The sequence below is a fragment of the Lissotriton helveticus genome, chromosome 4_1 (assembly GCF_964261635.1).
Source record: "Lissotriton helveticus chromosome 4_1, aLisHel1.1, whole genome shotgun sequence".
In the NCBI taxonomy this organism is placed as follows: Eukaryota; Metazoa; Chordata; class Amphibia; order Caudata; family Salamandridae; genus Lissotriton; species Lissotriton helveticus.
In genome coordinates, this window is record NC_136063.1 from 716,734,109 (window position 1) to 716,760,334 (window position 26,226).

At 46.7% G+C, this 26,226-nt stretch overlaps 1 protein-coding gene across 1 annotated transcript in view; it reads left to right on the forward strand.

Moving 5' to 3' along the window:
- GAREM1 (GRB2 associated regulator of MAPK1 subtype 1) overlaps positions 1-26,226 on the forward strand; it is a 495,136-nt gene that overhangs the window by 383,193 nt on the left and 85,717 nt on the right. Inside the window, exon 4 of the mRNA XM_078687358.1 lies at positions 17,026-18,204. Within this exon, the coding sequence (XP_078543484.1) occupies positions 17,026-18,204 (1,179 nt within the window). The remainder of the gene's footprint in view (positions 1-17,025; positions 18,205-26,226) is intronic.

Here is a 26,226-nt window from a genome sequence, read left to right on the forward strand (position 1 = left end):
TCTGTTCTTTCATTACAATTCAGAATTACAAAAAAGCCACATTTTTGCTTTCCTAACTTTTGAATGTGTACAGTTCATTTACAGGTATGTGCATTTCGTTGTATGGTACAAAAAATGACATCCTACAGCCTTTGCTTTCACACTCCCTATACCCCAGCATACTGACTCGTAATTCACTTTACTTCTCTTTCTCTGACTGCAAAGGGAGAACAGTATGTATTTGTAAACACTAATTCCAATGTTAAAAACATAAGCTGCAATCTGTCAGAAGACCTAGCTTGACATTTGACATCTTTGTTTGAAGTGCAGAATCTGACAAGATAAATACAGAATTTAAAGTCAGTTTTTTAGGTCGAGCCTAGCAGTGCGCGTGCGCTGCTGTACGAGGCTTCTTGTGTCTTCTCCGTGTGGGTCTGACTCCTCCCACCCATTGGATGGGCTTTTGGGTGTGTCTTTCAATAATGATAGCACGCAAATGGCTAAAGACGGGTGCATATCCCACCTCTTTTGTAATGTTCACTCCCACGGCGCTTTGCTCTCGGGAGTGAGCAGCGGCTCGCAGGGTGGCAGCTGCGTTCCTTGTGGGTCAGGTTACTATTTACACACAACGTGCCGTGCTTTCACTTGCAATCTAGGAGCCGCCCGCTTTTGCATACTTTTTTTAAAAAAATTACAGCGCTGGATGCAGGCACTCGATCCCCTCTGACCGTGAACTTGTTGGTTTTATAATATTAATGTTACTCTTTTTCCTCCTTTTGTTTGCTTAGCGCTATGTGTTAAACTGCCGAAGATGTTCAGGCTTCGTTTCACACCTCACATTGCCATTTGCTGTGAAGCTGCCGCGTAAAATGTGACCAGAACGTTTACCCAGCTCCTCGCATTGCTGATTGTTTCACTAATTCAAAACGCTTTCGTCTTTGTCTTCAGTTCCACACTTCGTTCACTGCGCGGCTGCAGTTCCATATAATTCTAACTGCGCTACAGTGACAGTTACTCCTAGACTACGCTCGTCCATGAGTCAGGAGCGTTCGCTGGCATATGATTGCATCAAGATCTATCAGCACCGAAATGGTTTCAGATCGTTTTTGTCATACTCTTGGCGCATTCACAGAAACTTTTGTCTTCAAACACCTTGCCCTGTGCCTCCGCCACAACACATGATATCAAACTACACTGATGTGGCAGTTGCTCTTTATCACTCAGATTGACGTTGAAAAAACAAAGGTCGGGCGCTCTCCTCAACTAATCGCTTTCACCTGTGCGCTGTTATTCTGCTTATTTAATAAATAAAAAACAAGCCTCCTGCCACACTTAAACAGGCTGTTTCTTTCACTTTCCAGCATGTAGCGCTTGGTCTTTGTGCTTTCAGCTACAATCCACATCCATTTTCTGATACGCTGGGTTTAACTCACCCCTAATCCACAGGCTGTCTTGCACAATCCTCACGGGAGTGTCACGTGCGATTGCATTCTTGTGAGATCCCAAAGGTGACCAGTTTACAAAAATGGTGTAACTTATGAAAGTTGTATTTTACACCTAAGTCCTTTCTTTAGGTATACCTCATCCTTCAATTCTCAAAACCAGGCAAGCACTGATACGTACCTCGGTTGAAATGTAGGTTATTGAAATTGAAAAATAAAAAACCAAGTAAACATTTTTTTCTAATACCAAAGTGTTTCTACAACAGTCTCTTCTCCATCCACCCTGTGAAAAGAGAGGCGATTGGAGTTCCCTCACATAATGCCACTCACAATTACTCCGCCAATTTTCACATTTTACTTAGTACTGCCTGGGGAAACAGATGTGTGTTACAAAGCATTTGTGAATTTCCTTAACCCCTCCCCTGCTGGTGACGGAACCACTCCGTCATCAGCTGCGGTCGCGCTGTGCTGATGACGGAGCGGTTCCGTCACGGCCCGGCTCGGCGCGCCTGCGCGGCGCGAATTCCGCGCCTGCGCTGGACGTTCCATTGAGCAGGCGGGCCGAGACGGAACCGCTCCGTCATGAGCACAGCTCAACCGCGGCTGGTGACGGAGCGGTTCCGTCACCAGCCCCTTTAGCACTGCGGCGGAATAGCCGCCGCAGTGAAGGGATTCAAGTTTAGAGTTGGGGGACGGGGGGTCCCCATTATCTAAACAACAGCATATATCCCCTCCCATCAACACACCTCTCATAAATAGTGGGTGTGTACATTTGAATAGCTTCACCCTGATAGACCACTCCCGTTGTTATGCCTCATTTCTAACTTGCAAAGCAATTTCGGTGAGGTCTAGCGGCATATCTTACAAATGCCATACATGCAATGTGATCTATATTGATATGTGTTCTGTGTACTTATGTGTATTTTACTTTCTCATGCTAAAGGTACACACCTTTACGTTGTAGGTATTGATGTCAGATTTCTCCTGTTTCCATACTTGTATGATTTTGTTAGGCAGTGAATTACTTTTACACGTTTTTTTAGAGCTCATACACCAATGGGCATTGTTGTTTTGAGCTAGATGTTTCTGCATGACTACTATTGCATGTATTTGAGCAGTTGCTTCCTTGATTTTGACCAGCATTCATTTTTTGAAGTTGGATGTGGCTTGTATTTTAAGTTTGAATGTGGTCCCAGATGGGACCTGAACTTTCATGAAGACATAATTTGAAAAGTTTTGTACAGTTATTAGCGATTTAAAAAAAACATTTTCCTTATGGACACCTTCAGCTGCTATTACCAACTATGTAATGAACATTATGGAATGCTAGTGTGGGACCTGATATATTAACATGCATAGAATTTTACGTCGTAGACTCGACCATTAACCTACTAGAAATACACGATCTCAAACAGCTCTGTAATGAACCGAACCACAATAACGGCTCAACCCTGGATGTGATTATTACTAAAGCTTGTTTCCATTCAATCCATCTTGCAGACTGATTGGTCGACCCACCATCAAATTATATTCAGTCTACACAGCACATCATTCCCAGCACCACCCTCCAGACCCTTGCACTGGTCTAGGAACATCAAGCATGTCCCATAAATGGAGCTATAATCCAAGATCAATGACAAGCTGCATTCGCAGCTCCTCCCTCAAACTGTTGATGAACTTTCTGCCCACTACAGCTCATCAGTGACCGATGTTCTTAACCAACTTGCGCCACTCAAACTAAAGAGATAGAGAAAAATCCAATCCAGATCCTGGTACAACCTTGACCTCAACAGAGAAAGAAGGCAACTTAGACAGATCAACAGGTTATGGAAACTGAACTCCTCACTGGAAAACCTCTCACTCCTAAGGTCCATGCGGCTATCCTATAAGAAACACATTTTCAAGGAAAAAGCTACCTTCTTTCGTAATCAACTCGACCATGAGCAGAACCGACTTAGGAAGCTCTTCAACATAATAAAATAACAAACCATGCTTACCTCCCAACAAGAAACAATAGCCACTACTAAACTCTGCGAAGTAATAGCTAACTTCCTCTCTGACAAAGTTGTCAAAATCAAACATGCCCTTTCCCCACCAGCACCACCAACACACAAATCAATATGGAATTCCCCCCACTCCCCCAGGCCCCAACCAAAGACCAGACGGACGCCACAAAGCAAAATACTACAAATAACTAATTCCATCAACCGAAGAATAATGCTAAATGGTCAGACTTCAAACTCATGACAGAAAAGGTGACATTTTCAAAATCATTGCTAAATTCAATACATTAAGCTGCTCCTGGCGAAATAGCTGAAATGTGCAATGTTATTTTGATGGCGCTTCATATATTGACCTCCGATAAAATCCAATCTAATGTATTTGCAAGGATTCCCCATTAAACAGTGTGTTCCAGTGCAACCATCTCTTTTCACTATTATATTTTTAGGATACAAGGTACAATTATCTTTTACGCATTTGTGACTGCAAACACAACCATTTCATGCAAATATATTTACTATATATATATATATATATATCTAATTATCTGATTACTAATTGTGAGGCCATTCCAATCCAGCTCTATTTTCTGCAGCTCGAGCCCTAGTAATAGCAGTGTGCACTGTTTCAACAACTGAGGTTTTATCTTCGATTGTGACAAGACATTCCATGACTAGTACCTGCAGACTCTGACAAAAGTGTTCTTGACATCAGTTGTAATGCTGTTTAATGATAATCAGGTCTGATGTTTTTAATCAGAGAGATATCTGACGAGTTATTGTTGTAGTGTAGCGAAATTCACAATTGTGTAGGGATTTCTCTAGGAAGGATTCTTTGACTCGCATCTTTGTTTGGTTTATCAGTTAAGATTCACTAAAACATCATCATCACACTTCTCTCAGTGGGCTCAGCGCACACATATTTGTGCATGGATTTTCACACAAGTAAGCCAATAAAAACAACTATGGTTGCAAGACACAAACCCTTATTCAGAGAAGGAGCATCTTCTGACATTTATGCCGGCAGAAGAAAATCACTCCCAGGGAGAATCTGCAAGTACCATGGATTTTCCACAGGAATAAGTGTAGATTCACGGGTGGGAACATGAGCTTAAAAAAAAGTACTGGCTACCTCACCATGCTACCCTAGCCGTGGCTGCTAAGCATAGGTAGTACACACGAAAGAGTGCACGGCTACTCATGTGTGCTTTGTAAATTGAAGAACAACTTCAAAATCAGGGATGGGAAACAATAGTTTCTCCTCAATGTTGTCTGCTAATCTACTAGTACCACAAGCAGCTACCTGATTTTGAAGAAATAAAAAGTTGTTCTTCAATTAAGTATTTTTTTAAGTATTCCCTGGCCTTTAACCTTTTACCTTTACAGGAAACATTATATTTTAAAGGCTTTATTTTCAAACTGGCTGTGATAAATTACCTTTTTGACCAATTAACAGAATCAGGAGTAGTGGAAGTTTTGAAGCAGAAACCACAGTTACCATGGTTAAAAATGGCCAAGTGTGATGGATTTTTTATGTAGACTTGGGGATGGAACTTGACCTTCCAGGATCAAAATGCAGTGAACACCCACGAGCTAACAACCCTTATGTACATAGTGTCACATCCTGAATACACAAATGAATGTACTCCTGGTGAAAGATAGAGCTAACATAAAGTGCATTTTCAGGGTTGAAAAAGAAAGAAAATCTTATTTCATAGAGCATGTAGGGCGATATTTCTCCAAAGGGAAAATATGTTCATTGGAATGGAGCAGCATACCAAAAATGGCCACTTTTATGTTAGGGGTGACCACTATTAAGCCAGGAATTCCCACAATTTGCCAAAATTGGCTACAGTTTGAGAGTTATCACTAGTATGCCGGTAAAGAGCAACATTATGTTTAGTATGTTCACAGTATGCCAAGCACTACCACAGTCATGACACAGGGGTAGGTTCTGCTATGCCAACGATGCCCACAAAATGCGGTGAATTACCACGATTTTACCAGGGCTTGCTTTCTGCGGCAGGGATGGGCACCTCATGCCAAGAATTCCCACAAAGTACCAGGAATCATCACCAGTATACAAGGTCATAGAAAGGAATAATTACTGAACCTTCGTAGACACTGTGCTCACCCTCCGAGTGAGTGACTGCAAAAGTGTATACGGTTGGGGCTTCATGACGATTGGTTGTGTTCCTGCAATTTGACACAGAATATGAGTACATGGCCTGCCAATGGGTTAGGCATTTGAGATTTGGAGAGTGCGTAGCACGCTACTTTCCCGCTGAGGCTTATCTTTCAAGGCTCCACTCTGTAATAGCGTTCTAGTGCACATAGCACTCGAAAAGAGCACCAACTGCGTTTTGATGGGTTTTTTTTTGTCCTGTCACAACGGTCATGTGGAGCTGCGAGGCGTGGTCTACAGGAGCTGGCACCTCATAGCTCCCCGCACTTTGTGACAGTAAACATTTCTAGTGGTCTCCGCAAATAATCGTGTGGGTGAGCTATAATTGGAAATCTGACTGTGGTCGATTTCAAGATGTACTCCTGGCATTCTTTGTCTATCTCCAACAAGTTAAATATCTTCTCTAAACATACAAGGAAAACCGAATAATATGTCAAACTGTTTACAGCCTTATTTCGGAATGGGGCCTTTTCCTGTTTAACACAATTTTAACCAGAGAGTTGGTGCAAAACACGAAGTCATGCATCGCCCAGATAGAAGTATCTCCATTTTGCTCTTGGCATTTCAAGCAAATTGACAGATAAACGTTTTTTATGTGTATTCTCCTAATGTGTTAAGTTATGCTTTACTTTGCACATGCAGCTTCAGTCGCAGGATTTTCATTCATACTCTTGCTAGGTTAATTTTCTATCTTACCGCTTTTTTACAGAATGTCTCATTATTTTAACCGCTGTATTGCTTGAAGTTTAACAGTTTATTTTGTCGCCCTGCAGAGCTTGCTTGGCACATCCTTTGGTGTTTGGCCGAGTTAAATAGTCGATACATCTGTTAAACACAGTAGTACATACACAGAGCCATAGGGTTGAAATTCCTTAAACAATGTATTTTCCTACAAAGAAGAACCAAACCCCTGCCAACGATGTTCGTGTTCTTGACTGCATGGGTCTATGATTGATGCCTTAGTAAGGACCAGTTCAGTTTGCCAGATATTAGTCTCGTCAGCATCCCGGTTTTTGCAGAACGTTGTCTGTTCAGTAGTGTGTATGCCTGTCTTTCTTCAGATCTGACAGACCGTCGCTGGCCCTTGCTGGTCCTGTGATACCTCTCAAATGCGCACTTCTTAACGGGTCTTTGTGTGCAGTGTTTACATCTCAGGGACAAGGAGTCATATGCAGACCAACAGCTCTAAACTGTTGCCTTCTGGTCTTTAAAAGAGGATGAAACACATGCTCTACCCTGCCGATTTTTTTTGTCTTATAGAAAGGTGGTTGATTCTCACTACAGTCATAAGCTAAGGAGCACTTGAAAAGCTATATGAAGTATACCCAATGTGATATTATGTTACTAAGATTTATAAAGCGCATGGCTGCCCCAGCAACGGGGCGTCCCAGCGCTAAACCCAGACATAACCTTGCAGGGTGGACCCATTTTCCTAATATTTGCCACATGTTGATTGCACAGTGTGGGTTCGTAAACAGGGATATAACTTTTTTCTCCCTTTCTTCTCTACACACTGGGTCCAGCATACTGGGAGATCAGTGGCAGGAATATGTGCCATTCCTGTCCTGCTCCCATAATCGTGTTGTACTTTTCTGACCCGAAGAAAGAGAAAGCAGGGACTACTATACTGTTGGTATTCAAAGGCATTTCCCCTAACTTCTTTTTCAGAAGATGTGAGTCTGTGTGTATGTTTGTGTGAGCACCTGTGTGCAATGGAGCCAGATAAGTCTCTGTAAAGGGAACAGACATTCTTTTCGAGCTGCATGTGTTTAAAGGTACCACTCCCCTTTGTGCAGCTGCGGCCCTTCCTTGCTGTATGGTTGTCATCAGGGACCTTTTTAGTAGGTAGGCCACACTCTGGCAACAGTACCAAAGAGACTCCATCCTGCACACAACCATGAGTGCAACCAAGCTGGCCATAGACTCAAAAGTGAAAAGAGGGAACCAAGTGAGAACCATGTTCAGTTTGCAGTGCCCTGTCCTCTCCTGAAACAATGTCTCTTCTAAGTAGTCCTCCAGCCAAATCTTGCATGATGGAAGGGTGTCGTTCTGCTTCACCCATTCTTCCTTCCCTCATGTTGGTTCTAACAGCACCATGTTGAAAAGGAACAAGGAAGCAGCACATTGAGAGATGTGAAGTAATTCATGTCCAGAAATGCGCTCTAGTGCCCCGTCGCAGATCTTCCATTCCTGATGAATTTATGACAGAAGTGGTCAGTAATTATTCAAACGTCTTAGCGCCAATGCAGTCATGACCTTTCACTTGTGTGTATCAAATTTGCTTCTAGGAAGCACATGAGTGGCAGTACTCGCACAGGTCTAGCTATTATGTGTGATGACATGGTTCTCAAATCTTCATTTCATTATATTAATATGTGATGAATTAACTCTGTGTTGAGGAGCGCTTCTGAACGCAATATATGCCAAATGACTGTTTCTTAAAACATGATCGATAGGCCTTTAATGCGTATCTTACTTCTCATGTTCCTAGGAACAATATTGCTCCCAGTCTGACAAATATTGGGTATTTATTTAATATATTATTTTTCTCTGCTATGTGGCGTCTGCCCAATGATATTATTAATTTTGTGTTCTGTATAGTAATGACCAGACAACTGAAATGTTTTCAATTAAACAAATACTGCCCACTCTGCCTTGTCTGTTTGAAAAATGTTGCTGTCTCTACATTCATGCGTAACCGGCTACACTCACTTGGCCTTAGAGAGGACTCCCTTTGCTGGAACTGCAACACACAGAAAGGGGACTTAGCACACCTCATCTTCCACAGCCCAACACTCAAGGTTTTCTGGGGAAAGGTGTTTGACTTTATAGACAAGGTGTTCAATCGCGAAACAAAGAGAAACTTCGCCTCCCTTGTCACAGCTTTCATAAGGACTGACCTCACATCGGAGAAGGAGAAGGAACTAATGGACCTTTTAATGACAGCAGCAGTCAAAACAGTGCTAAACAACTGGAAAGACTCAAGCAAAGCAACCTTCCATGGCTGGCTAAACTGGATTATGCACCCCAGGGGAGCGGACAGCGATGCAGTACTCCCCATGGAAGGCGTCTTCCAGGGGTTTATGGGAAGCCCTAGACAGGTCTCTTGTCCCGCAAAAACACCCATGATCTGACGGAACCAAGGCTCCCAGCCCTGAAAGTACCTCGGAACAGACCTCAAGTCCACAAGAACTTTGGACCAATGCGATTAAACCCTGAGATATGACATGTGATTGTTAGGTGCCTAGCCAGTGTACCATCCACCTCCCCACTGGGCTTTCCTATCCCTCTCTACTCTTCCCTCTGACTGCTCTATCCTTTCCATCTTTCCTATTCTTCTAAGAGCTAATCATACCGCAACAAGAAATGATTTTGATAGTATACAATGTATAAAATCCTAATAAAAATAATTTAAAAAAAAAAGAAAAACATTTTTTTTATAACATTTCTATTCAAAGACAGCAAGCCACCCTTCTCCCCCCTGCAAGCATCCACAGACTGATAGCAGGCAGGTTGTAGAAACGAGGACCTTGTATATTGTCGTAAAATCCCATTTTCTGCATGGCAATCCCATTTTTCCACCTTTTTCTTGACCCTGTTTTTGCTGATTTTAGGCCTCTGTGCTTTTTACCAAAGCTAAACAGTAACATAGTGCCTGTGCTTCCCCTCTAATACAGTGGCTGCTCTTCGCTAAGGCCGAGGAGGGTGTCCCCCCCCCCCCCCGCTTTTAAGCAGTGTCACTAAAGCAAAAATAAAATGATAATAACTCTAAGTTATTAGCATTTTATTTTTTCCTTGTTGCTGCAACTTTGCGGGTGGATGGGATGGGACGGGGCGGGGCTGCTCTACTGACAGAGCAGGGGAGGGGAGGAGCAGTTTGCACTCTTGGGGCAGGCCAAACATTCAGGCATTACAGCCTGCATGGAGAACATGCCCAGCCTCCCATTCTCTGGCTGAGCACCGATCCATGGCACTCAGACCAATTACAACGCTGCATTGCAGTGTTGTGATTGGCTATCAGGAGGCTGGGAGCTGGGTGCATCCTGCTTCCTGCCCTGGAAGCGGGTAAGAGGACCGAGAAGAGGCGGCGGCAGCAGCAGATAGGTAAGTATATATATATATTTATTGATTTTTTTCGTTCCCTCCTCGTGCCTCACCCTACTACGCCTTCAAATACCAGCCGCCACTGCTCTAATACATGTTCTCTAAATTTAAACTTTCTCTTTGGTCTATGTAACTTCCTTACTAGTCCGTTGTGAAGTGGTGTGTAAAGTGCACCTATGGCTTGGAAAGTTAAATGTCATATTTACACCGCCCACATACGTGACAAAAATATATTTCTATGTATAAGGTTCGTATATTGCACTCCAGTTTCTCATAGAATCATTCTTCCAAAATAGTCAGTTCACTGCGTGCCGTCTGGGAGCACCCTCTGTCCTTGAATGCCAAACACATTAGTTATACCAAGATATCCAACTTAACAAACCGTCCCTATGATGCACTGCTCCAGTTGCTGTATCTTGCTCCATTGTGTTCCCAGATCAACATAATGTATTCCAGAAAAATAATGCAAAAAAATACTCGTTGCATTTGTTTTCATTAATTTGTATGTATTTCATTGAAACATATTTTTATGTGTACATGACCTCCTTTCGATGACTACTGTCGTGCCAATGTTCATATCCTTTTCCCTTCATGTTCAACCCCAATGCTTTTCGGACGGATGTCGTTCGTTAGAGGGTAAAGTCAATCTGAGAAGATTTTCACAATATTGGACTTGGGAAAACAAAATTAAGTAAAATTCGTCCATATTGGAAGAAAAGAAAAGCCTATATGCAAAATTTAGAAAAATATAACAAATTGACAGTCACTTATCAGTCTTTCTTCATCGTCCTCTTCCACATCATAGAAAAAAGAATTTGTTAAGAGATCTTTCACGACACTGCCTGTGGTTCGCCGCAATATTTAGTACCAGGTGCGTTGCGTAATGTTTACTACAACTGCACACGTTATAATTGGGCTGCTGAAGCAACCTTGCTGATGCTGGAACTGAAACTGAAATGCAGGCCAGGGGCGTTCTGATTGAATCGACTTTGCTCTAGCGGAGTGTTCCATTCTGAAAGCAACGTCATTATGGTCAATGACGCTGACCTACTAAGCTGCAGCATTGTGTGTTCAGCGTGCCAAAGCCAATACATGGAATTATTTCAGGAATACAAACAAGATTAAAAAAATGACCAGGTGTGTGCGTGTCTGGAAACTCATGCGACTCGGGAAAATGGCACAATGTCTTCCGATTTCCATCTTGGTGTTTGAGGGGGTCGATTTTGGATATCCGTCCTGCAGCATTCCCGGCACCAGGGCTTTAAGTGGGATGAAGAAAGTGAGGGGTCTCTAAAAGGAGCGTGGTCGATGCAGTTAAGGGTGTGGCATAAAACGCATAAGGTAAAAAAATCTCTGCTTAGCATAGTGTGCGGCCCAACTGGTATTTTGCTACTTCTGTCACTGCATTCAAGTATATAATACAGAAAGTAACATTACACCTAGAACAAGCCAGGACTATTGGCTTTGTCAATGGCTGTTAGTTGCATAAGATACATAAGCAACAACTATGGCTTCCTTGTATAGAATATTGAAAATGCTTTAGTTCTGAAATGATGAGGCTGTGAAAGAACTATAACGAGTCTCTTTCCAGTTATCTCAAAGGCAGTGAAGGCTGGCACTGCTGCAGAGTTAAGATTTGTTTTTTCACCCCGAGGGTGAGGGAAAAATGGAGAGCCATTTTTCAGCTCCTGCTTTTTAGAATTTCTGTTGCTGAGCACTGGCAAAACCCGGCCCACCTAAAGCCCTGTCCGGCCTAGCGTGAGGTTGTCACCAGGGCCGGACTGGGAACCAAAACTGGCCCTGGCAAAGAGCTCGCCCCCCCCCCGGCTGGGAGCAGCCGAACTGTTTGCCAGGGCCGGTTTCAGCCGATTTTGTTACAGGGGCCGTTTTTGCAGCTAAAACGGCCGTGTAACAAAAACGGCCCCCTGGGGCTCAAAATCGGCCTCCACCCTAGCGGCCCACCGGGGAAACGCCCGGTGCCCTCTCCAGCCAGTCGGGCCCTGGTTGTCACATGTCCTGGACTGTAAGTTCAATTTCTAGCGACCAGAGCCACCATCTTGTGATGTGCTGACTTTCAATTAATAAGCTGCTAAAAGCTCCTGAAATGTGACCTGTGGTCAATGATCTAATGATGAGTATATGCTACAATGTTGGAAAAATGTGTACAGCAGTGCTGGAGTTGGAAAAAAATGTACTCTGGGAACCCATATGCTGGGGTTCACAGAGTAGCAGAAGAAAGGGAGTAGGGTCACGAGGGGCAGAGTTTGAAAAGCAAAGTCTGGCAGTCAACGTATATATGTATTAAAAAAAAAATTAGCTGCAAAGAAATTGTCAACATGGACAAATGTGACAGTAACACTGATCTAGCTTACTTAATTGGTCACTAAGGCTGCATCTCAAAATATCTTACAGGGTGAAGACACCTGTTGTAATGATCTTTGTGCGCCTATCAAATTTGAGGTAAGATAATTGGTAGTTAATGCAGTACTGGGAATGTTGTGTCTTTTGTCCATTTATAGGTTTGACTCAAAGTAGTGTAGAGGGTTAATGTGCTTGCTGCAAAGCACATCGTGGAACATACAGAGCACAGATTTGTATTTTATGTAGATAGGTAAGTGGACTACTGCTTTTGACACCAAGCTCATCTGGTTACCTCCAGTTCATACGTTGCAATTCTTCTAATATAGCACACTAATCTACTTATCGGCATCCAAGAGCTGAATGCAGACTGTAAGTCTTGGGTTTAGATCCTTATTCGTTTTTTTCCTCAATCTGTTGTTACTCTAAGATTGTAAAGAAGGGCTCCTCTGGGAATTAAGTCTTTTTGTAAAAACAAACCCAATCACTGCATTACGTTTTGTATCCTGACTTTGGGGCCGATTAGGATGGCGGACGGACTTGCGTCCGTCCGCCATCCCAGAGGTGGAGGGACCGTCCGCATGGGCTGCGGTGGTCCCTCCGTGCAAATTAGGATGTGACCGCCACCCTGGCGGTCACATCCTGGATATTTAACATTGCGGCGGTTGCTGCTTCAAGCAGCACCCGCCGCAATGTTAAAAGTGCATGTTTAACATTTACATGCACAAAGCGGCAGGCACCGCGCGGTGCCTGCCGCTTTGTGCATGTAAATGCTGGGGGGTACCATAGGTACCCCCCATGTGCACCCCCCACCCGCCTACACCCTGGGGGCCCGCAACGGGCCCCCAAAATCAAAAGTACACATGCTTTTCCACGGCGGAAAAACCGCCGCGGAAAAGCATGTTTACAAATGTTTCCTAATTTGGCTGGCGGTGTCTGATAGACACTGCCAGCCAAATGAGAGCTTTTCCGCCGCGGTTGTAATCCGACCGCGGCGGAAAAGCAGCGGACAGAAACCAAGACCCACCAGCCATCGTAATGCGGCGGTGGGTCGTTGGTGACTCCGCAGAGGATTTTCCGCCTCCTCCGGGCCGGAGGTGGCTTCCGCCGGCCCGGAGGAGGCGGAAAATCCTCCATCCTAATCGGCCCCTTTGTGTTTCTCCCAACTGTTCACTCATAATGTTATTTTATTATGGGTTGTAAAGCGCTCAAATACTCAAAGGTGTCTTGGCGCTGTCCGGGGAAAAAGTGGCACAGGATGGTTGAAAATTAAGCACAACTATCTTATGTTTATTGATTAAAACGCCAGGTTTTCCTGAAATTAAGAAGATTAGGTGATGTCCTAAGGTACAGAGTGAGGGAGATCCATATCTTTGAAGTGCTAATCAGAAAACTGGGTCTTCCTCAGCATGCTCTCTTAAAGGTTGGCACTACTACAAGTCTGTTCTCCACTGATCTCAATGTTCTGGCAGGACTGTACCAGTTGAACTTTTGTCTAAAAAAATTGTGGGCCAATGTTGTGTAAAGCCTGATAATGCAAAGAGCCTTAAAAGTGATTCTACTCTGTATTGGCAGTCAGTGGAGTCCCTGGGAAGCTGACTGACATTTGGGAATGTTAAAAATAAGGCGAGCTGCGTGATTTGTAAAATCTGAAGTTTTCTAAACAGTCTCTGTTGTAAGGTGACGTACAGTCTGTTACAGTAATCGAGATTTGATAAGATGAGCGCTGTAACCACAAGTTTTTGAAGGTGGGATGGACTAAAAAGCATAATACTCATAACATATAAAATCTCTACAAGTATGGTCAATAAGTGATTCCTACATCTTATAACCTTCTTTGTATTAAGTAACAATTTCTGTACATGTATTTACACTCTTGTATGAATTGTTGTGTCTCTGTGTGTGATGTAAAGCGCTCGGACACCCAACACAGAGATGTGAAGGGATAAAAAAGAGCTAAATAAAAAATTAATTAGTATGTGACATTTAAATCATAATTAGTGTAATTACTCATACACACAGATAAACCTTGCATTCTTACAGCTCGTGCACATCCCTTATATGGGGAGACAAACAAAGTCAATAACCTACCTCTAAGTTACAGTTTCTCTAAAGTACTTGTGATAAGCTATATGCCTTTGCTTCCTTCCAGTGCATTAATGTCTAGGTGTTATGCTCCGGATGACTCCCACCAAGTTGATACTTCAACAAAAGAAGTACTGATGGCCCTTTAAGTCAGACCTTTGTTTGTGCCCAGCTATAAGTGAGATTAAAAAAGCCCCCTCTCTGCCTTCACGTTGCTGTTCCAAATAGAATGCAGGCCCGCCTGAATTGTGTCCCACTGTCTGAAAGTGACACCAGTATGAATTCAGCGTATTTCCCTCGATCGGCCGGATCCCCCATCTGGCCACACATAGCTGTAGATCCCGGATCCAACGCAATCCCTCTACTTTCCAGTGGGATACAGCCATCGAAGGCCACTAATGATACATTGTATGAATCAATATTTTACACTATTTGTACATAAATAAAAGTGTGGGTTATCAAGTGTCCTACGTCTTCAGACTCTTACAGTGCGGTTGGACTATCAAAACCTCCTCTGGTTGTTGATTGAAGTTTGAATATGTGTTTAGGGCTCTGTGTAGCATCTTTATATTATCACACTTGGACTCATTTGTGCGTTTAATACATGTTTCAAAAGACCTGTCAAGTTTGTTAAATATGGCTCCCCTCTTTTAGTGTGCAAAATTCAGTGATCGGACAAATATAGTTCTATAGTTGGAGACAGATTAAAGGGACTCATGATAACTGTACTGAAAAACTTACCTAGTCCGGTTTAGTGTGCCTGTAAATGACAGAATGTAAGCATACGCTTCTATGCTGGTATGACAATGATAAAGAGAAAATACATGGCTCACACTAAAGAATAAGAAACGTATGCATGGATCTGATTATGTATCAAGCAATATTAATGCATTGTTAAAAAAACATATTTCTAACCGATCATTTAAACAATTCCGTTTCAAGGTATCAAGATTTTTTATACATCTAATTCCTCTTTGTAGCATCTTTCACTTGATGTCCGCGCCTTTTCTTTCTTTTACAGCTTCTAATATTTGAAATCTCGACTATGAGACATTATGCTTATGGTCTTGAAATAGTGCACTGCCACGGGCGTTTTGATGTTGGCTGTGTGGGTCACTTTTATGTTCAGTAGTGCACATTAAGATTTTTTTCTCAGTTTTGCCATAATATAACAACATGCACTGGCGTTTTAGTGAAGCAATCCAGTTTTTGGTATTACAGTTACAGTCACCGTCATACTTAAGCTTGATCTTGTTGCCACTCTTGGCATGATATTATTACAGTGTATACAATTGTTGCATGAGAAGGTGCCTGGTTGTGTATTACTTTGGATGTTGGATTCCGACTTCTTTTAGACCATTTCTTTGATGTTCTGAACTCTTATCTACGAACAGTGGTCATTCACTGAGGAAAGACCCCAAGTCATTCTTGGTTTGGAACATTTCTCCAAATGATTGTTCCTACCTTCTTGTCTCAACAAGTGAGATTCAGTTCTTCCCCGAGGTTCACCATGGCAGTAGTTAACTTTGCTTTGAGTTTAATTAGGCATTTTATTACACCTGCTTTGCTTTGGAATATGCAGTCTGGCTAGTTTGTTGTTTTAGTGTCATATTTGTGCTTTTATACCTATTATTGCTTACTGACCTTTGTTTATAATTTCGTTGTTGGTTCTTTGGGGCCTCATATAGATTAATCTGACTCCCAGTTTATTGCTACGTGTGCAATTTATCCTACATCTCAAGACATTAACAATATCTCATTCCCATCTTTGCCACCCTTTCATTAAATAGAGCCATCGGTGGCTTCTCCACCACCTAAACTGCCATTTTAGACACTCTCTGATTATATCACAATAGGTCTTGAATATAATGCCAACGTGTAGACCAAATAATAGGGTGAAGTTCGCCTTCAAGGGATTTTGCTCTACTGTATATTTCAGAAAATTTAGATAAATGAATTTGAGACCTAACTTAATTTCGGTCTAAGCATATCAATAGCAAACATTTAGAAAATATACATTCATACGATTGATTTGAAAATCACGTCAAATTTACACAAGTTACAAGAAGCACAGAAACCGGTATGTATAGAAAAATATATTGACTTTATATATTTATAATGAAGGGTACTTAAAGTTATATAAACAATGTGACAAGAAGGAAACCGTGTTAACTCAAAACTCCTTCACTGTGACAATTGTAAGACTTTTCTTCTTTGCTAAAATACAAAACTAAATAATAGAAGAAAAAGCCTGGGTCGACGCTTCGGTCTTTATCTTTTCGTTATTAAGACCATCTTCAGGACAAGGCAAATATACAAGGATTGACCCCTTCAACAATAAGACAAAACATAATTACTGATCTTTTCTTATTGTTTATACACTATAACAACTGGACAAACTGTGCAAAATAACCATATTAGATGGAGCAAAAATTAATTGCAACATATATTGATTCAAACTCATAATCAAAAGACAATTTACTTAAACATGTTTATTCCTGTTCAAATTCATAAGCATTTATATCATCAAGGTTAATAATTAATTTAGCGAACCATAGTTCGTTTAACCTTAACTATAGCTTATGGCTGTGCCCGCTGTGGTTTTCACTAATAAGTTTAGCAGATACTCGTTTTTGCCCCAAGAAAAAGAGCGCTTTGTTACTACTCACATGATGGTGATTGAGTAAATTCAGCTTGATGTACCTTTTTTAATTTTTAAGCAACACTTTCTATACATTTAAATTGGAGAGTGACCCAGAAAATAGTTTGTAACGTAAACCTAGTATTATTGCTTACATGTACCTGACTACTGGATATTGTTTTTATGTACATATAAGTAAGTTGTTAACTTGTATTTTTAAATGTATTTCAGGTTGCTGCGGGTGAATCCAATGAAGACACTGAAGTGTACAACATCACCCTTTGTACGGGCGACGAGCTCACGTTGATGGGTCAAGCTGAAATCCTGTATGCCAAAACATCAAAGGAAAAGTCTAGGTTGAACACCATCTTCAAGAGAATTGGCAAGCTAAATTCCATTACTAAGTTGGGTAAAGGCAAAATGCCATGCCTCATCTGTATGAACCACAGGACTAATGAAAGCATTAGCCTTCCTTTCCAGTGCAAAGGGAGATTTAGCACACGTAGTCCCCTTGAACTCCAAATGCAAGAGGGTGAGCACACCATCCGCAACATTGTGGAGAAAACTAGGCTGCCCGTAAATGTGACTGTACCCAGTGCCCCGCCTAGGAACCCCTATGACTTACACTTCATCCGCGAGGGCCATCGATACAAATTTGTCAACATTCAGACTAAAACGGTGGTGGTCTGCTGCGTGCTGCGCACCAACAAAATTATCCCAATGCATTTCCCGCTTCATTTATCAGTTCCAAAGTTTAGCCTTCCTGAGAGTGTTGTGAAAGGTGAGTCGTGGCCTGAGAGCCTGACGCAGCACTGGCAGGACATCTGCGAAGAGCAGTTTGACATTGATGAATATTCTCGCGCTGTGAGAGATGTGAAGGTTGACTGGAATGAGGACTCGAAGAGCCCTAAGAAAAGCCGGTGTCCTGGGCACAGCCACGTGCCCAACTCCCTCAGCTATGCACGCGACGAATTGACGCAGTCCTTCCACAGGCTTTCAGTCTGTGTTTACGGAAACAACTTGCATGGAAACAGTGAAGTGAATCTGCAGGGGTGCAGGGACTTGTGTGGCGACTGGGGCACGTATCCCCACGACTCGCCACAGTACCTGGAGTCCACTGACAACAAAAGCGATTATATTTTTCCTGAAGTGAGCGAAGAAACAAAGCGCCTGCCACTCAAGGCAGAAATTGCATACGAAGAGCTATGGATGGATCAGTGGGCCCTGGGCAGACATGGTGGGCTGCCCCTAACACGCTCACTCAGCGAGCGGAGCAAATGTGACCATTTCCGAAAACCCATTCAGGCCAAGTGTGCCATGTCTCTCTTTTCTTCTCCTGAAGCTCTCGCAACAACGGTGTCGGCCGATGCTCCCCTGCCTCCGCCTCCAGTGCCTCCTAAATCAGAAGCTGTAAGTAACTTAAAAACATAATTTTTAGCTATCAACTAGACCGCGCATGCGCTGTTTCTTCGAGAACTTTTGTTTTCTAACACTGGGCGTAGAGGCTGCCCATTGCTTACCTTTGAACAACTCTATTATCACTTTCATTTGCTTGCTTCTTGTTATTCAGCTTTCATAGGCTTTCTTCCTCTTTGTGTATTTGTCCTTCCCTTGCTGCTTGGCCGCCATGAACATGTGTCTTTCACTGCTCATTATTTTAGACACTACTATTTTTGTGTTTAAGCACTCAACAAGAGTGTGTCTTTTTCAGCTTGCACCCTTGTGTACTTTTCCTGACTTTGTGTTCTTTCGTCACACGGCAGTGTTGCATTCTCCCACTCGCCTGCAGTCCTTCATCCGTATTGTTTGTCCACAATCTGTTGTGGCCCTTGTTTTTTGCTTGATCCCTACCCTCTCCCTTTTAGTTGTTGCTTGAACTTTCATTTGTCGTTTGCCTTCTCCACCCTCTCTTTTGCCATTGTTGCTTGCCCCCACACCCTTCTTCTTTCCATTGTTGCTTGCCCCCACCCTCCATCTTTCTGGTGTTGTGTGCCCCCTCTCTCTCTCTCTCTTCTTGCTTGAACTTTCTGTAGTTGCTTGTCTCCCAACCTCCCTCTATCTGTTGTCTCTTCCATTGTTGCTTGCCCACCCACCCACCCTTCCTCTTTCTGTTGTTGCTTGCCCACACCCTCACTCTTTACGGTGTTGCTTGCCTCACCCGCCTCACTCTGATGTTGCTTGAATTTTCCGACGTTGCTTACCCCAGCCGCCCACCCTCTTTCCGACATTGCTTGCCCTACCCGCCCACCCTCTTTCCGATGTTGCTTGCCCCACCCGCCCACCCTCTTTCCGACGTTACTTGCCCCACCCGCCCACCCTCTTTCCGACGTTGCTTGCCCCACCCGCCCACCCTCTTTCCGACGTTGCTTGCCCCACCCGCCCACCCTCTTTCCGACGTTGCTTGCCCCACCCGCCCACCCTCTTTCCGACGTTGCTTGCCCCACCCGCCCACCCTCTTTCCGACGTTGCTTGCCCCACCCGCCCACCCTCTTTCCGACGTTGCTTGCCCCACCCGCCCACCCTCTTTCCGACGTTGCTTGCCCCATCCGCCCACCCTCTTTCCGACGTTGCTTGCCCCATCCGCCCACCCTCTTTCCGACGTTGCTTGCCCCATCCGCCCATCCTCTTTCCGACGTTGCTTGCCCCACCCGCCCGCCCTCTTTCCGACGTTGCTTGCCCCACCCGCCCGCCCTCTTTCCGACGTTGCTTGCCCCACCCGCCCACCCTCTTTCCGACGTTGCTTGCCCCACCCGCCCACCCTCTTTCCGACGTTGCTTGCCCCACCCGCCCACCCTCTTTCCGACGTTGCTTGCCCCACCCGCCCACCCTCTTTCCGACGTTGCTTGCCCCACCCGCCCACCCTCTTTCCGACGTTGCTTGCCCCACCCGCCCACCCTCTTTCCGACGTTGCTTGCCCCACCCGCCCACCCTCTTTCCGACGTTGCTTGCCCCACCCGCCCACCCTCTTTCCGACGTTGCTTGCCCCACCCTCCCTTTACCCCACCCGCACTCCCTCTTTCCGGAGTCTCTTACCCCACCCGCCCTCCCTCTTTCCGGAGTCTCTTACCCCACCCGCCCTCCCTCTTTCCGGAGTCTCTTACCCCACCCGCCCTCCCTCTTTCCGGAGTCTCTTACCCCACCCGCCCTCCCTCTTTCCGGAGTCTCTTACCCCACCCGCCCTCCCTCTTTCCGGAGTCTCTTACCCCACCCGCCCTCCCTCTTTCCGGAGTATCTTACCCCACCCGCCCTCCCTCTTTCCGGAGTCTCTTACCCCACCCGCCCTCTTACCCCACCCGCCCTCCCTCTTTCCGGAGTCTCTTACCCCACCCGCCCTCCCTCTTTCCGGAGTCTCTTACCCCACCCGCCCTCCCTCTTTCCGGAGTCTCTTACCCCACCCGCCCTCCCTCTTTCCGGAGTCGCTTACCCCACCCGCCCTCCCTCTTTCCGGAGTCTCTTACCCCACCCGCCCTCCCTCTTTCCGGAGTCTCTTACCCCACCCGCCCTCCCTCTTTCCGGAGTCTCTTACCCCACCCGCCCTCCCTCTTTCCGGAGTCTCTTACCCCACCCGCCCTCCCTCTTTCCGGAGTCTCTTACCCCACCCGCCCTCCCTCTTTCCGGAGTCTCTTACCCCACCCGCCCTCCCTCTTTCCGGAGTCTCTTACCCCACCCGCCCTCCCTCTTTCCGGAGTCTCTTACCCCTCCCGCCCTCCCTCTTTCCGGAGTCTCTTACCCCACCCGCCCTCCCTCTTTCCGGAGTCTCTTACCCCACCCGCCCTCCCTCTTTCCGGAGTCTCTTACCCCTCCCGCCCTCCCTCTTTCCGGAGTCTCTTACCCCACCCGCCCTCCCTCTTTCCGGAGTCTCTTACCCCACCCGCCCTCCCTCTTTCCGGAGTCTCTTACCCCACCCGCCCTCCCTCTTTCCGGAGTCTCTTACCCCACCCGCCCTCCCTCTTTCCGGAGTCTCTTACCCCACCCGCCCTCCCTCTTTCCGGAGTCTCTTACCCCACCGCTCTCCCTCTTTCCGGAGTCTCTTACCCCACCCGCCCTCCCTCTTTCCGGAGCCTCTTACCCCACCCGCCCTCCCTCTTTCCGGAGCCTCTTACCCCACCCGCCCTCCCTCTTTCCGGAGCCTCTTACCCCACCCGCCCTCCCACTTTCCGGAGCCTCTTACCCCACCCGCCCTCCCACTTTCCGGAGCCTCTTACCCCACCCGCCCTCCCACTTTCCGGAGCCTCTTACCCCACCCGCCCTCCCACTTTCCGGAGCCTCTTACCCCACCCGCCCTCCCACTTTCCGGAGCCTCTTACCCCACCCGCCCTCCCACTTTCCGGAGCCTCTTACCCCACCCGCCCTCCCTCTTTCCGGAGCCTCTTACCCCACCCGCCCTCCCTCTTTCCGGAGCCTCTTACCCCACCCGCCCTCCCTCTTTCCGGAGCCTCTTACCCCACCCGCCCTCCCTCTTTCCGGAGCCTCTTACCCCACCCGCCCTCCCTCTTTCCGGAGCCTCTTACCCCACCCGCCCTCCCTCTTTCCGGAGTCTCTTACCCCACCCGCCCTCCCTCTTTCCGGAGTCTCTTACCCCTCCCGCCCTCCCTCCACCCACCCTCCCTCTTTCCGGAGTCTCTTACCCCACCCGCCCTCCCTCTTTCCGGAGTCTCTTACCCCACCCGCCCTCCCTCTTTCCGGAGTCTCTTACCCCACCCGCCCTCCCTCTTTCCGGAGTCTCTTACCCCACCCGCCCTCCCTCTTTCCGGATTCTCTTACCCCACCCGCCCTCTTACCCCACCCGCCCTCCCTCTTTCCGGAGTCTCTTACCCCACCCGCCCTCCCTCTTTCCGGAGTCTCTTACCCCACCCGCCCTCCCTCTTTCCGGAGTCTCTTACCCCACCCGCCCTCCCTCTTTCCGGAGTCTCTTACCCCACCCGCCCTCCCTCTTTCCGGAGTCTCTTACCCCACCCGCCCTCCCTCTTTCCGGAGTCTCTTACCCCACCCGCCCTCCCTCTTTCCGGAGTCTCTTACCCCACCCGCCCTCCCTCTTTCCGGAGTCTCTTACCCCACCCGCCCTCCCTCTTTCCGGAGTCTCTTACCCCACCCGCCCTCCCTCTTTCCGGAGTCTCTTACCCCACCCGCCCTCCCTCTTTCCGGAGTCTCTTACCCCACCCGCCCTCCCTCTTTCCGGAGTCTCTTACCCCTCCCGCCCTCCCTCTTTCCGGAGTCTCTTACCCCACCCGCCCTCCCTCTTTCCGGAGTCTCTTACCCCACCCGCCCTCCCTCTTTCCGGAGTCTCTTACCCCACCCGCCCTCCCTCTTTCCGGAGTCTCTTACCCCACCCGCCCTCCCTCTTTCCGGAGTCTCTTACCCCACCCGCCCTCCCTCTTTCCGGAGTCTCTTACCCCTCCCGCCCTCCCTCTTTCCGGAGTCTCTTACCCCACCCGCCCTCCCTCTTTCCGGAGTCTCTTACCCCACCCGCCCTCCCTCTTTCCGGAGTCTCTTACCCCACCCGCCCTCCCTCTTTCCGGAGTCTCTTACCCCACCCGCCCTCCCTCTTTCCGGAGCCTCTTACCCCACCCGCCCTCCCTCTTTCCGGAGCCTCTTACCCCACCCGCCCTCCCTCTTTCCGGAGCCTCTTACCCCACCCGCCCTCCCTCTTTCCGGAGCCTCTTACCCCACCCGCCCTCCCTCTTTCCGGAGCCTCTTACCCCACCCGCCCTCCCTCTTTCCGGAGCCTCTTACCCCACCCGCCCTCCCTCTTTCCGGAGTCTCTTACCCCACCCGCCCTCCCTCTTTCCGGAGTCTCTTACCCCACCCGCCCTCCCTCTTTCCGGAGTCTCTTACCCCACCCGCCCTCCCTCTTTCCGGAGTCTCTTACCCCTCCCGCCCTCCCTCCACCCACCCTCCCTCTTTCCGGAGTCTCCTACCCCACCCGCCCTCCCTCTTTCCGGAGTCTCGTACCCCACCCTCCCTCTTTCCGGAGTCTCTTACCCCACCCGCCCTCCCTCTTTCCGGAGTCTCTTACCCCACCCGCCCTCCCTCTTTCCGGATTCTCTTACCCCACCCGCCCTCCCTCTTTCCGGATTCTCTTACCCCACCCGCCCTCCCTCTTTCCGGATTCTCTTACCCCACCCGCCCTCCCTCTTTCCGGATTCTCTTACCCCACCCGCCCTCCCTCTTTCCGGATTCTCTTACCCCACCCGCCCTCTTTCCGGATTCTCTTACCCCACCCGCCCTCTTTCCGGATTCTCTTACCCCACCCGCCCTCCCTCTTTCCGGATTCTCTTACCCCACCCGCCCTCCCTCTTTCCGGATTCTCTTACCCCACCCGCCCTCCCTCTTTCCGGATTCTCTTACCCCACCCGCCCTCCCTCTTTCCGGATTCTCTTACCCCACCCGCTCTCCTTCTTTCTGTTGTGGCGTAGCCCTCCCTCTTTCCGGAGTGTCTTACCCCACCTCTTTCCAACAACACTTGCCACACCCGCCGTCCCTTTTCTGACGTTGCTTTCCACACCCGCCCTCCCTCTTTCCGGGGTGTCTTACCCCACCCGCCCTCCCTTTTTCCAGGGTGTCTTACACCACCCGCCCTCCCTCTTTCCGGAGTGTCTTACCCCACCCGCCCTCCTTCTTTCTGTTGTGGCGTAGCCCTCCCTCTTTCGGTTGTGGCAGGCCACCCACCTGCCCGTCCTCCCTCTTTCTGTTGTGGTGGTCCAAACTCCCGCCCTCCCTCTTTCTTCTGTGGCGGTCCCACCCACCTGCCCTTCCTCCTTCTTTCTTCCTTGGCGCCCCCTCCCACTCGCCCTCTCTCTTTCTCCCTTGGCGCTCCTACCCACCCGCCTTCTTTCTTTCTTCCAAGGCGACCCTACTCACCCACCCTCCCTCTTTCTTCCACGGCGGCCCCCTCAACTCACCCTCCCTCTTGTTGCGTGCCCCCTCTTTCTGTTGTTGTTTGCCCCCCGCCCTCTCACCTTTTGTAGTTCATGTTGCTCTCTAACTCACCATCCCTTCGTGTTGCCTACAACTCCTAGTACTGTCTAGGTGTCCCTCCCTCTTTGTGTTCTCCCGCCCTGCATATCACTTTTCCTCCACACCTTCCATTGTCCGTGCATCTCCCAATAATCCTCCTTGCTGTTGCCTCCCGTCCTGCCATTATTATTTTTATTTTCAGCCATGCTACATATCAGCCATGCTGCTGTACAACGTGACTAAAAGATACTAGCTCACTCGTAGGTGAGACGTGTTGGCATTACCTATGCTTAATCTGTTCTTCCATCATTCTATTTCTGTTCATAACAAACCCTGAGGAAAACTGACAGACCTAGGTTACTGTTGAACTTGTGTGTCCTCTAGTCCTCAGAGATGGAAGTAGAATGTCAGAATTAACATATATTTTAAGTGGAGCCTGCCACTTTGAGACATTTGCGGTCCATAAAAAGAAGGTATGGTAATAATAGCGCTTGAAATTTACAGTTTTGTATTTTTTTGTGTTAGTATGTACATAGCGCTTGTCATAACACCTATGGGGCCTAAAACACTTTTCTTGGTAGGCTAGTCTCATGATTTTTGTAGTGCTTAATATGTCCGCTAAGGTTGTGAAGTGCTGTGATTTGCTTGCTATCACAGATTGTGCCATTTACTAGCAATGTAAGTAGCAGATCTTCATATTATCCAACTTAGTTATTCAGTTAATCGTCCCATAGAAAATATAGAAAAGCTTAGCTTGCTTTGCAATGATTAGAACATGTCATGCAGATGACACACCCCTACCTGCATCAGTCTCTCAATTCATGCACGTGCCTTATCTAGCATATTGTTGGTAAATATTTCCTCCTTGAATCACTTCTGTGTATGTATTTGACAGTTGCTACATAGCCAGGGGAAGAAGGATTTACTTGGTTGAATAACAACATATATTTTTGCGATCGAGAAGGTTTGTTTTGTAGAGCGAAATGTATTTTTAAGCGCGAAGTGACATGGAAGAATGAAATCATGATTTCACCAAATTGATCATAAAAAGGTTGGTTCACCTGCTGCAGAGCTGCAGTAACTAGGTGTTTGTAAGCAATATTGCGCAGAAGGGCTTGCATGGAAAGACTTATATTGCACAACTGGGGTGTATTAAAATGGCTGCTGCAGGTTGGATAATCAGTACAGTCCCTTACTGCAAACCCAGGAGTGTATTTCTGTGCTCATAAAATATCATGGAAAAAAAGTCTGGCACATTTTATTTTACAGAAGAAACTATTCACATATTCTGCTATGTCCTGAAATGTTTGTCGTAAAGTCAGTAATAGGAACACAATTGATCACTTCTCTGAACTATATGACCGTATATAAATTTCTCCAGTATTAGGGGTGTCTTTCATAGATTCACATGCCTGAATCATTCCCCGTCGTCGGAGTGGGAGTCCCACGGTACATAAAAAAGCAATAAAATGCTATAAATATATAGTAATACCAATAGAAATGAACCAGGAAGTAAAACAGCCAATGGTACAGTAGGCAAAAACTTCCACATCTATGACTCTCATAGTCATTTTGTATAGTCCAAACTACAGCCAATCAGGCGCCAGCACCCACCAGAATGTTCTCCCCAGAGGCTCAGGCTCTCAGATTTTCTACCGCACGTCGTGTGAAGGGAGTCTCCCTGAGCTCTGCTCAGTTTTTCTAACTTCTAACTTCATCTGTGTCTTCTCGTCAGGATGTCTTCAAAGAAATCTCTCTTCAGAGCCTGTGACTGCTGTGGTAAGCCTCGGCTTTTTGAGAAGGATCCACACAAAAAGTGTATCTCTTGTCTCTACCCAGATCACCAGGCCTCTGATTGTAAGATCTGCAGAACCATGCCTCAGAAGACTCTCAGAGATAGAGAGGGTCGTTTACTGCTGTGGTTGAAGAGGCTAAAGGATTCTTCTAATCCTGTTTCTGAAGTAGGCAGTGTCACCTCTGCTTCCACTTCAGCCTCCAGGAAGAGATCTGCGCCTGAGGGAATGTCATCTCCCAAGGCTAAACTGCCTAAAAAACAACCACCTGCTAAAGGACTGGATCAACCTTCCACTTCTCAGGCTGTCCCCACCTCCAGGGGCATGGAAGGCGCTTCTGCTTCCTCAAAGGGGAAAAAACTCAAGCTTCCCCTATCTTCTGACAGGATGTTACCACAGAATTCTTCTCCGCCTCCTGTGAAGTCTTCTTCAGCTTCCTCGTCGACGAGAACGACGACTTCAGTGACATCTACGGTAACATTTTCATCTCCTAAACCTAGTATGGTTATGTCCTCGTCTACGGCATCTCCAACGATGGTTTTTGTTTCTGTGAGGCCTATTTCGTCGACGTCCGTCGTCGACGCCTCGTCGACGCCTCGTCGTCGACGCCTTTAAAGGCTTTACCGCCGACGAAAAAGACTCCGTCGACGAGCTCGTCGTCAGGCTCTACGCCGTCGACGAA